Consider the following 12,654-nt stretch of genomic DNA (forward strand, 5'->3'; position numbering starts at 1 on the left):
GGGCCTGGGTTCGATTCCCCGGCCGGGGACCGGGGTCCTCTCTGTGTGGAGTTTGCATGTTCTCCCCGTGTCTGTGTGGGTTTCCTCCGGGTTCTCCGGTTTCCTCCCACAGTCCAAAGACATGCAGTCAGGCCAATTGGACATGCTACACTGCCCCTAGGTGTGAGTGACTGTGTGTGTCTGTCTGTCTGTCTGTCTGTCTGCCCTGTGATGGACTGGCGACCTGTCCAGGGTGTATCCTGCCTTCTGCCCGAAGACTGCTGGGATAGGCTCCAGCACCCCCCCGCGACCCTGACGGAGAAGCGGCTTAGAAAATGGATGGCTGGATAATAAAACCACATTTCAGCTTATTTTCAACCAAGCAGGTGCACAAAACTTATGCATACGATTATATAAGGTTTAAAAATGCTATAAATATGTAAACATAAAAAAGTACTTGGCTAATTTGAGAATTAATCAAGTTTTTAGACAGAAATCACGCTGCTGGCTTTACACTGCGAACTTTTAGTGCAACTCAACACGCAGTTGCAACAGAGTTTCACCACATAAAGCCCGGCTGAGCCTTAGAGCATTCCTAATGTGAGAGCGTTTTTGTTGCTTGAACCTTGGAAGATTTCTAGAATTTGACTTCTTGGTCAGTCTGTGACCAAGGTCCACAGGTTGCCTCTTTGTGTGCTGGGTCTGTGGGCCGGGCAGTGTGGTGAGAGCGTGCCACGTCAAAACTGGTGCTGCTGAGAGACGCACACATGCGGTACAACTAACATCACTATCAACAAAGCAGGGCTGAACCTAAACCAGGCACTGCAGCAATTTAATCACACGTCCTCATCACGGTGACTTGCAACAACAATCTGAATCAAAGTATGGACAACCGATAGCCCTGCGTGCTCTTACATGCTGGAGAAAGTCAGCTAGGCCGTGCAGACATCCTCTCTCTCTTCACTTCCTCTTTCTTTTATTGTCTTTCCTTACTACTTCCTTCCTTCTTCTCTAAGTGGTTCCTATCCTGAGTCAATAAAGTTCTACTGAGGTATATACACGCCACCTAAAGCAATACTCCAGTGTTCAGGTCCACATGTTATATTCTACTTTTTTTAAATTCAGCACATCAACAGTAACTGTGCATTAAAATGCGAAGAAGTGTGGAATTTGACCAGAGACGCCCAAACTTTTGCATATGACTGTGTTATAGAAGTCAATAAGCAGTCAATAAGTTCAATAACTTAGGTGGTGTATTTCTCTAAAGGGCCCAAATCACGGAAAAACGACTTTTTTCCAGTTTTAGGAGTTTCAAAATGTACAGTTCACTGCCCAGTCTATTCGGCTCACATATAAACATACACATGGAAGTCTATTTTGATGTCACTGTTTTGGTGATGTCACAAAAACCAAGGCATACAGCGATCGGGCATAAACTCCAACATCACTGCTGTGTCTGATCCACTCGAACAAGCACAACATACACTAACACACCACGACCACGTCAGTGTTACTGCAGTCCGGAGAGTGACCCACCACCCAAATAGTACCTGCTCTGTGAGGGTCCATGGGGGTCCTGACAACTGAAGAGGTAAAATGATGCTAACAAAGTATCAGAGAAACAGATGGACTAAAGTCCATCGAGTAAGTGGACAATGAGAGTAGAAAGAAGGAGGTGGCCATAAGGTTACACCTGATTGGTGAATACATATATTCACCTATTTAGCCTATAGCAATTTAGCCACACCCATTCGCACTGAATTTATAGTGCGAGTGTCTCAGCCCAGACTGCTTTTCAAATAAGGCCTAATACATTACAGCCTGTTTAATTCTAAGGAATAAAGAGAGGCTTGAAAATATAAAATGGTCATATAAAATGAATTCGGTACATAAAACCACACCAGTGTTAAAAAGGACTTAAGAAGGAAAAAAACAAAAATGCAAGAAAACTGAGATGTGAGCCCTTTAATTCAACCCAAATGACCCGTACAGACCTGAGCTTTGTCCACAGCCGCCTCAGTGGAGGGTGTGTCAGTGATATTGGCTGTAAGGGCTGAGAGTCTGGCCTCCAGCTTCGCCCGGACATCACTCCGCTGCTCATCCTCCTGCAGCCTGCTCACAGCTGAGAGACAGAAAGAAAGAACCAGGCTTGAAAACTTGGATAACGACCACTTTTGGACAAATGAGGGCCAAAAAGTCACAAGCTATTTTTGCATTTGACTCTTTTTGTGCAAAGAAAACACGTCTCCCTAGAAAGAAATGAAAGCAAATATTGAAATTCTCTTCACACGGACAGATCTTTGTGCGTATATACATGTAATACATGACCGTGAACAGCCTTGTCATGATCACAGGACTCCCTGAGCACAATTACATGAGCCCGCCGCAATTATTTTTAAGAAGTGTCAGCTTTCTCCGTCGTGTTCACGTCATAACAAAGAATATGAATTAGGTCCATTTTCCTTGGTTGGGTTGATGCAGATTCATATAAGTAAAAGCACATTTATTTAGACATCAAGAGTCTTAAGAAAGCTACAAGCACAGCCTGTTCCACGTTGCTGTGACAATTTAATCTGTTACATTCAGCTTAACTCGATATTTGAATGACAAGCTGGCTACTACAGGTCAGCAAGCGCATTTGCTCTCTTTCTTGTCTATGTGTGTGTGTTTGTGTGTCTGTGGGAGGCCTTAATCATTCTGCAGCCTGGGCAACAAGAAATATTACGATGTTTTCCCTCAACGTTTTCAGAGCTGTCCCTTTTTTTGAACTATTAAGGAAAAACCCACTATGTGCTTCCATAGGACGCAGAACAATTACAACAGAAAGTCGGTGGACTTCCCTGAAAGCCCTGCGTTTCTGAAATTCTCCCAGGGTTTAACTGCATAAGTAAGAGCCTAAAAGGATTCCCAGGGGCACCTCTGAATTCATGGTGACATCACAGCCATAAATAGGCTCTTTTCTCCACCTCTAACTCCGTCACTCGCTTTTATGTCTCACGCTCGCTGCAAACGACACCCCGTTCCGTTCCTTTCTGCCCCCCCACCATTAACGGCTTTACTAATGATTTACCTGCTGCATCATTCAACAGGGTTTACAGCAGAATGAAAGAAAACGGAGAGGCCGAGAGAAGAACAGATAGAGGTTAAGAGGAGAGAAACGGAGAAGGATAGAAAGAAAGAACGCTAGAAAGAAGGAAGGAAAGAGAGGAAGAAAAAAAAGAGAAAGAAAGACAGAAGGAAGAAAGAAACGAAAGGAAGGAGGGAAGGAAGTAAAGCAAGAAATAACACCAGAAGAAAGCCAGCAAGCAAGAAAGAAAAAAAGAAAAAGAGAAAGAATGAAAGAAAGAGCCCTTACTGAAAGAAAATTGTTTTGCTTGGAACTTGCCCAGTAGCTGAGACTGTAAAAATCTCTAGGTGATCACCCGCCCCCCTCCCTCCCTCTCTCTCTCTCTCTCTCTCTCTCTCTCTCTCTCTCTCCATAACCACATACTTGCATTACCACATATGAAATGAAGTAAAAGTGAAAGGTCAGTGTGGCTCACAGTCAGACCAGATAAAACAGTCCTGCAGTGTCTCCAAACACCACTACACTGTCTCTGCGCTCTGCCCTGCAGCTGAGAGAAAAGCTGTAATTCAATGACTGTAAATCAGTCAGCAGATCAGATGCATGAGCTTTAGTCACTAGCACCTGATTCCAGAGGTTCACTGAGGCCACAGCGTTTCTGAAACGTTCTGAGAAAGCAGGGATGTCCTGACTTTCTGCACCATTACTGAACAATGATAATCACTGTAACAACATTTCTGCGTTTCAAAACAATTCCACACTATGAAACACATGCTGCTGTCATTCAACACCCCAATCCAAAACGGTCTTTTGTTAAAAGAATGAAAAACTCAACCTCATTGCAGTTTTACACTGTGATTCTACCGTCTTCTGATTAAATCATGACTTTCCACATTAACATCTTCACACTGTACCACCAGACTGAGACTGTATGTGTTACATGTAATAATGGAGCACCATGGAAGTGACTGTCATTATAGTCTGTATTTCCAATAGTGGACCAATTAATTAATTAACAATTAAAGGGCCCATATCATAGAAAAATATGTTCACACTGTTAACGTTTCAAACCATACTGTTCACTCCCTAGTTCATATATGAGAACTAAGCTCCAAAAAAAACTAAAGCAACCCATTTTAAACTCTTTTTGTGGTCACAAGATCTCATTTACATCTATCCAGCCTACAACACTTTAAGCTTTGTCCTTTCATATATATATATATATATATATATATATATATATATATATATATATATATATATATTAACCCGATTTTCTCCCTAATTTAGCCGTTTCTAATTCCACCCACTAGTTAGGACTCCCCCAAACACACGATACTACCAATGCTAGGAGGGTGCAGGCTAGCACAGGCTTCCTCCGAGACCTGTGAAGCCAGCCACTGCATCTTTTCAAACTGCTACTCACGCAACGCCACGGGACAGCTTAACGCACTCGGAGGAAAGTGCTGACCGCAAGATCTGTTATGTCAGCTAACAGACGCCTGCGCTGGCTAACATCACGTTGAGTGATGGGAGGAGAAAAGAGACCCATCCTACCCACCCAGAGAGAGCGAGGCCAATTGTGCTCTCTTGGACACCCGGCTACGGAGGCTGCAGCATATATATTATACACACACACACACACACACACACACACACACTTTTTTTCTTTTTTAAAGGTATAGTAAGACTAGTAGACTATTTTTGGTACAGAAAATTGCACAAATAATATAAATGGATGTACAAGGGAAAAAAATTAAATACAATAAAAATGTATATATGGGCCCTTTAGAGTTCACATTTATCCAGCACTGACATTGTGCACCCCCAGTGTACCTGCACTGATCTCCTGCTCCCTCGTCTTCAGCTGCTGAATGTTCTTGGTATAACGGGATTCCAGGGTATCCGTGCTAGTTTTGACGGTGGTGGGGGTGCTGGGCTCCACGGCCAGAGACGCTGCCTGGGCAGTGAGATCCTGAAGACGAGGACTCAGAGCCAGCATCCCTGCCAACTGAACCTGGCATATGGACATGAACAGAAGCACACACAAACCACCAAATGAGAAATTAACATTGTTCTGAAAGACTGATACCAGATCACTCATTACCCCATAATAACTGAACGAAAGGGTTTCTCATATCAGACAGCTGCTGAGGTTTTAACAGGGCACACTGGCCCTGGACCAGCGCTTACAGAATAGGAAGGTCCTATGCAAAAAGTTTTGTTGATTTTTGACAAACCCAATGTGAAATGCTAATAAAACAGGAAGCAGTGATTATTACATTCTGTTTGACGTGCATTAAAGTGAAAACGACGTATTCACAACAAACACAATATTTAATGCTCTACCTCACGAACTTTTGCTTTTTGTAAATATGTGCTCATTCAAACCTGCAACATATTCCAAAAAAAGCCACAGAACCATTTTAACAGTGTGTACCATCACATTTCCTTTAAGAAAAGCTACTAATCATTTAGGGACTAAAGACACAAACTGATCCAGTTTTGAAAGTGTCATTTGGTGCCTTCAGCTGTACAAGCATATAGGGTCTCTGTGGTCATATTTTTAGCTTAATAATGCAACACACATACTCTCCAGGAGGCATTTCTGGATTGCAGACAGCCCAGTATAGCTCCCACACTCTCTGACTACATGATCTTGCTGTTGAAACACTGCTGTATGGCTGTTGTTGTCACACTGATGTAAGCCAGGACAACCCCGAAAAAGACGGAGTTTAGATGGCAGCACATGCTGCTCCAAAAAGTGCTGAGCATTAAATGATGCTTTCACAAATGTACAGTTTACCCACTAATGCCCCCCCCCCCCCCCAATACCCCCCCAATGCCCCCCCCCCATGCCATGACAGACTCTGGCTTCAAAATGTTCTGTGGTTCTGTTTGTGCAAAAAGCAACTTCTTCCTTTTATGGCACAATGAACCAACAGAAACCATACATGTTCCAGTTCCTGTGTCCACACTCCGCTGCAAGACTGTGTGGTATGAACATTATAAAGCACTTTATAGAGCATGATTACAATATAACATTGTTTACAATGTTGTAACAAAAGGTTTAAAAAAAAGTGAAAATTACTTAAAGGACTGCAACCTAACTGCTGCCTCGAACCCGTTCCACTGACCTGGCAGTCATCTCTGAGCGTGTGCAGAGCTGGCCGGTCTGCTTTGGCGCAGAGCCCAGCTGTGCGACCCAGCCAGGCCTCCGCATCCACCAGAGCCTGCTCCAGAACCTGCAGCTCTGTGGAGAACACAGCCACTCGCTGTAAAACCACAGCACGCTCCTGCAGGTCCTTCAGCAGCTTCTGACTGATCTCCCACTCAGACGCCACAGACCTCGCAGCAGAACGAGTCGGAGCTGAGGACAGGCCTTCTACAGAGAGAGAGGCAAGCAGACAAGCAGGAAGGACAGACAGAAGGAAAGAAGGGGAATTAAGGAAGGAATAAAGGAAAGAAGGAAAGACGGGAAGAAATAAGGGAAGGAAAGAAAGTAAGGCGGGAAAGAAAAAGAAAAAAATAAGGAGGAAATGTAGGAAGGAAGGAAGAAATAAAAAGCAAGGAAAGAAGGAGGAAAGGAAGAAAAAAGGAAGAAAAAAAGGAAGGAAAGAAGGGAGGAAGGAAGGAATGAACGAAAAGAGTGTAGGAGGAAGGCAGGAAGGGCAAAATAAAGGAAGGAAGGAATGAAGGAAGAGAGGAAGCAAGGTAGGAAAGAAGAAATAAAGGTAGGGAGAAAGGAAGGAAAAGAAAGAAGCAAAGGAAGAAAGAAGGAAAGAAAGGAGATAAAAATCGAGCCATTGTCATTTCTCTTACGTATCACCTGAAAGAAATAGGAGATGCACAGTAAAAGCAAATGATGTCCATATATGTTGACGTAGGAAGTGACCCTCAGTACTTTACCTTTGTCCAACTGTTCTGCCAATTTTTCTCCTCTTTCAATCACTTCTTTCACTTGGTGTTCTTTCTCTCCGAGTTTCCCCTCCAGGTCCTGGAAAGATCAGACAAGAGACAGGTAGAGCCCTAAGCCAATCAACGGCTTTTCTCCAGCCGTTTCTCTTTCATGAAAAACGGTTGCACACATTTGAAACAAATCACACGAGAAAGAACAGAACTATACAAAAAGGTTTTACAGTTTTAGGGAAACAAACGTTGAGCCTGTTTAACTGAGTCACTGCTGGTACATCAATGAGGATAAAATCACAGGGAGGTACTGCACACTAATGGTATAATGGGAATTGTAGTTTGTTTTTGTTTACCTGTAGTTTTTGCTTCAGGTCCGCAGGCTCTCCAGAGATCAGTGCATGTGCTGAATTCTTCCAGGTAGCCAACCAGGTCAGAAGCTCAGGAATGTCAGCGTCCACGCTTTTCCATACACACACACACACACCCCAATTAAACCCTGATGTCATTTAATCGGTAAAAGTTGTCGTCACCATTAACGATAACAAAAGCATGTTTTAGTAAAACTCCTACATTGAAATACATCTTAAGTTAGCAGCTACATTCTGAAGAAAGTACATTTACTTGATAGTACAAAACTCCCCCTAGCATGTCCTTCCAGATTCTAAACTTTTCATTTATATCACATCTGTGCATGTTTGTAAGTAAAAGAGGATAGCGCTGTTGTCAGAAGAAAACCTGGTCCCTCCAAAATGGCAATTTTACAGGAGAAGGAAAAAACCTTCTTTACTTTTAATGTAAGTCAATGGAACCAGAAATTTTTCCAAGTCATTTTGGGTCATGTCTTTTGGTTCATTCTTCATAGAATTTATGTACGACGTAAAGAGCAACAGGTATTTTCAAATTATATATAAAACAAAAAAACGTCAAAAATGGAGATACGAGGCTTTGTTCCGACAAGAGCGATATACTTTATCATCACTTAAATTTGAAGAACATTTTAGGCTGTGAATAGAAACCTTTGCAAATTACATTCTTTGCTCTCATCATTGTTTGATGTCAAAACAAAACGTTTAAAGACTCAAAACGGCCAATACAGGATGTAAAGTAAAAGTAAATGTAATTCAAGTCACTACATAATTAATAATGTAGTATTACAGCACACCGAAAGTAACAACTCCTGACTTAAGTCTTAACAGCCTACGTGTAAGTGTGGCCGCATGCACTTACAGTTTCCTCAGTTCCGTGTCTGTGTCGAGGTGTCGTCTCTTTGGCGGGGCTGGTGGTGGAAGCTCTTGGTCACTGCTAGTCACTGTGTGCTCAAATCGCTCCACCACCGTGCTGACTGTCTCCATGACGACCCGCTCCTGCACCTGAGGCATCCCGGCAACAGTCACCGCCAGAGTAACCTTGGTGATGAGACAGATGGATACGTCTCTTTTAAAAGGCAGACTCAACAAAGACAAGCAGTACAGAGAAAAGAAATCAGAACCTACCGACCAACAACATGACCGCAGTGAGAGAGAGAGAGAGAGAGAGAGACAGAGAGAGAGAGAGAGAGAGAGAGAGAGAGAGAGAGAGAGAGAGACAGAGAGAGAGAGAGAGAGAGAGACACAGAGAGAGACAGAGAGAGAGACAGAGAGAGAGAGAGAGAGAGAGAGAGAGACAGAGAGAGAGAGAGAGAGAGAGAGAGAGAGAGAGAGAGACAGAGAGAGAGACAGAGAGAGAGAGAGAGAGAGAGAGAGAGAGAGAGAGACAGAGAGACAGAGAGAGAGACAGAGAGACAGAGAGAGAGAGAGAGAGAGAGAGAGAGAGAGAGAGAGAGAAAGACAGAGAGAGAGACAGAGAGAGAGACAGAGAGACAGAGAGAGAGAGAGAGAGAGAGAGAGAGAGAGAGAGAGAGAGAGAGAGAAAAATGTGTGCCAAGGAGAAGGGGCTGGAGGGGGCTGACTGAAAATCCCAGGGAGAGACCGTTTCCATGGTGATTCCCCTAAATTTGGGGCTATGACAGAACGCACAGGTGTGTACACAGAGCTCAGGTGTACTCATGTGCTCCAGTGTGCGTGTGTGTGTGTGTGTGTGTGTGTGTGTGTGTGTGTGTATATATACAAATAAGAAAGTCACCTAGTCCTGAAACGCAAACACTGTGAGAACTACGCAGTCGGAGGTCAATGTTATTTGCTCTAAATTCAGTCTTTGATGAAATGTAAAGGTCTAAATACTAAACCTCACTTCAGGAAAGAATAAAATACATCATGAAACCTCAAACTTTGCCAAAACGCAATTTGATTCGATTCTAATCATTTTTAAAAATACTTTGAAAATACAAACGAACGGAGAAACTGTTCACACAGCAGTGAAAATAGAGACAACAAACAGTAGGCCAAGCTTTCTTGGCCTTTGTTACACTTTATTTAATATTATTATAATCAATTATAATTCATTTTTACATTCAAAATTGACCTTCAGATCACTGCACTGCGATGCACCATGCACTTTGAAACCCCTAGTGTAACTCAAACTTCTGAAAGGTGGTGTTTATACAGTCTGTGAAGGCAGCATCACATATGATCCCTCAACATGGGCCCATACTCCACATTTTTTCATATTTTAGTTTTTTCTTGACGTTCCCTTGTAACATCGATGTGGTTTTATGGCCAAAAAGGGTCATAATTCATTTTATATGCCCATTTTCTAACTACTTGAAACCCCTTAGAATTAAACAGTCTCTTTCTGTTACTATGAAGAAGAGCTTTCAAGAACTGTGCTCTGATTGGCTGCTCTGTATTACATGTCATTCAAAAGGACTCACAGCTGAAACACTCCCCAGAACTTCAGTTTGAGTGGGTGGAGCTAAACTGCAATGGGCATCACAGAAACTGTGAATTCAAATGGCAGCTTAGTTTCCAAATATGTACTGCATGGACTGGAGAGAGAATGGTTTGAAACTTGGTGGGATGGGAAATTTGGTTCACACGCATATGAACTTGATCGACATTCCATTCCTAATCCATTGGGTTTAATATGATGTCGGCCCGCCCTTTGCAGCAATAACAGCTTCAACTCTTCTGGGAAAGCTTTCCACAAGGTTTAGGAGTGTGTTTATGGGAAGTTTTGACCGTTCTTCCAGAAGAGCATTTGTGAAGTCAGACACTGATGTTGGATGAGAAGGTCTGGCTCACAGTCTCCGCTCTAATTCATCCCAAAGGTCTTTTATCGGGTTGAGGTCTGGACTCTGTGCGGGCCAGTCAAGTTCTTCCACACCAAACTTGCTCATCCGTGTCTTTATGGACCTTGCTTTGTGCACTGGTGCGTAGTCATGTTGGAAGAGGAAGGGGCCGTCCCCAAACGGAGCATGGGAGCAAGAAATTGTCCAAAATCTCTTGGTGCTGAAGCATTAAGAGTTCCTTTCACTGGAACTAAGGGGCCGAGCCCAACTCTTGAAAGTTGGAGTACCGTTCTCCTGGCAACCACCAAACCCAGACTCGTCCATCGGATCGCCAGACAGAGAAGCGTGATTCGTCACTCCAGAGAACACGTCTTCACTGCTCTGGAGTTCAGTGGCGGCGCTTTACATCTACATTCCATGAGACTCTCTATGCTGTTCTTGAGCTAATCTGAAGGCCACATGAAGTGCGGAGGTCTGTAGTGATTGACTCTGCAGAAAGTTTATGACCTCTGAACACTATGTGCCTCAGCATCTACTGACCCCGCTCTGTCGGGTGAGTAGGTGCTTGGGTTTATACACCTGTGGCCATGGAAGTGATTGGAACACCTGAATTCAATGATTTGAATGGGTAAATGAATACTTTTGGGAATCTAGTGTATGTTTACCTGGTTGGAACAGTCCTCCAGTCTCTGGACCAGGTTGTCCCAGCGCTGAGTCAGCTCCTCTGTGTCAGTCTCGATGCGCTGGGCAGCTTCGGGACTCTTCAGCAGCAAGATCACGTCATGACCTGCATCAGACAGAGCACCAAGCACCCGCCGCTTCTGAGCCATGTCCTCCTTCAGGCTCTGCCAGGGGTCAGGGGTCAAAATCATCAAACTCAACACGGGTCAATTCAGTCACTGGATGAACTTTAACCAGGTCAAATTTAAAGCCTAAATTCAATGCCTCACAGAGCTGAAGCTAGAAGTACAGTGTTGAAGGTGTGTGGACCTTAAAAACAGTTCTGAGTTTTTGAACGCTGCGTGTCGTCCACTGTGTGGTCGTGTTAGTCTTCAGTTCTGCTGAATGTTCACCATGTGACTACTTTCTTGGATGCTTATTAAATCAGTCAAGAGGGAACTCAGCTGTGTCGTGCTACATTACACTGATTTTATGGATTTATACTAGACTCAGGAGCCACAATCACTTGAGGTCCCAGAGCCTATAAGCAAGTTAAAGTGCCTCAGCATGTTAAACATGTCTCATCTCCTTGACTACTTTTAGGCTAAGGGAGAAAACTGTGTGCATTTCATTTTTGACCCAACTATTGCTTTAAGTGCAGGAAATCACTATCTAATAGACTCTTCTGAGGAAATTCCTCAGAAGTTTCCAGCACAGATGATCTGATGCATTAATTAAAAAGAACTGATTTGCTTTTGTGTAATGCCTCCAAAAGAAGTAAACCTGAAGCATTGGTTAGGCTACTCACCGCGAGTCTGCGAACATTAGTGTTTATTTCACTGGGGTCTTTGAAATCGCTGGTCTGCACCTCACTTAGGGCCTTCTCCCTCCCTTCAAGCCATGTTCTGAACAAGTTCTGAAAACAGCAAAAACACATAAACCACACTAGTTAACACAATGCAAGAAACCAGCAAAATAACCCGAAGCCAAGTGGCGACCACAGGGGCGGGCATATGAGGATATGGTACTGTTATTGTTATGAAGTGTCGTGATGCACTTTTCTGAGTATATCATGTGTATTTTCAGTACTTCTAGAATATAACAGAGCTACGATGATCATAAAGTGGAATTTCATAGATTTTTTTTTAAATAGTTAAGGTGCCATGGAAGTAATTCAGAACGGTCTGACGTGGAATCCTCCGCAAAAAGTCAGGCCCACCACAGGCAGGGCAAGAATTATTTAGTGGTGGATCATTCTCAGCACTGCAGTGACACTGACGTGGTGGTGGTGTGTTAGTGGATCAGACACAGCAGTGCTGCTGGAGTTTTTCAACACTCTGTCCACTTACTGACCACTAGACACTCCTGTCACTGCAGTGCTGAGAATGATCCACCATCAGTATAATACCTGGGGGTCCTGACCATTGGACTGCATAAGGTATGCAGAGAATCAGACGGACTACAGTCTGTCATTGTAGACCTGCAAAGTGCACCTGTGTGGTAAGTGGAGCTGATAAATTGGACAAAGCATGTAGAAACAAGGAGGTGAACTTGATTGAATGAAGTGGCTGACCTGGTCGTCCAGGAGCTGCTGCCACACCAGTAGGATCTCCTCTAGTTTACTCCAGCGCTCCTCAGTCCAGCGACACACTGCAGCCCAGCGCTCTCCCAGAGACTGCAAGAGAGAAGAGAGAAAAATCTATATATATATATATATATCAAGGGGAAGAAGTAGAGGGTTCCTTACTTAGAGATTTACAGGCATGTTTTAGTCTCTAAATGCTGTATAAAGTGTTTCACACCTGCCACAACTGCTCCACTCACACATCACAGACTACCAAACGAGCCTTCAGCCTCCATATAATCTCTTTCT

At 43.5% G+C, this 12,654-nt stretch overlaps 1 protein-coding gene across 6 annotated transcripts in view; it reads right to left on the reverse strand.

The window, feature by feature from the left end:
• utrn (utrophin) overlaps window positions 1–12,654 on the reverse strand; it is a 327,694-nt gene that overhangs the window by 233,505 nt on the left and 81,535 nt on the right. For all 6 annotated transcript variants that reach the window (XM_037541492.1, XM_037541493.1, XM_037541496.1 and 3 more), the window contains 9 exons: window positions 12,355–12,456; window positions 11,590–11,697; window positions 10,787–10,966; window positions 8,183–8,361; window positions 7,309–7,414; window positions 6,953–7,040; window positions 6,181–6,428; window positions 4,880–5,060; window positions 1,974–2,101 (listed from right to left, as the gene is read on the reverse strand). In XM_037541492.1, the coding sequence (XP_037397389.1) occupies window positions 1,974–2,101; window positions 4,880–5,060; window positions 6,181–6,428; window positions 6,953–7,040; window positions 7,309–7,414; window positions 8,183–8,361; window positions 10,787–10,966; window positions 11,590–11,697; window positions 12,355–12,456 (1,320 nt within the window). The remainder of the gene's footprint in view (window positions 1–1,973; window positions 2,102–4,879; window positions 5,061–6,180; window positions 6,429–6,952; window positions 7,041–7,308; window positions 7,415–8,182; window positions 8,362–10,786; window positions 10,967–11,589; window positions 11,698–12,354; window positions 12,457–12,654) is intronic.

Source organism: Pygocentrus nattereri, chromosome 9 (assembly GCF_015220715.1).
Source record: "Pygocentrus nattereri isolate fPygNat1 chromosome 9, fPygNat1.pri, whole genome shotgun sequence".
Lineage (NCBI taxonomy): Eukaryota > Metazoa > Chordata > Actinopteri > Characiformes > Serrasalmidae > Pygocentrus > Pygocentrus nattereri.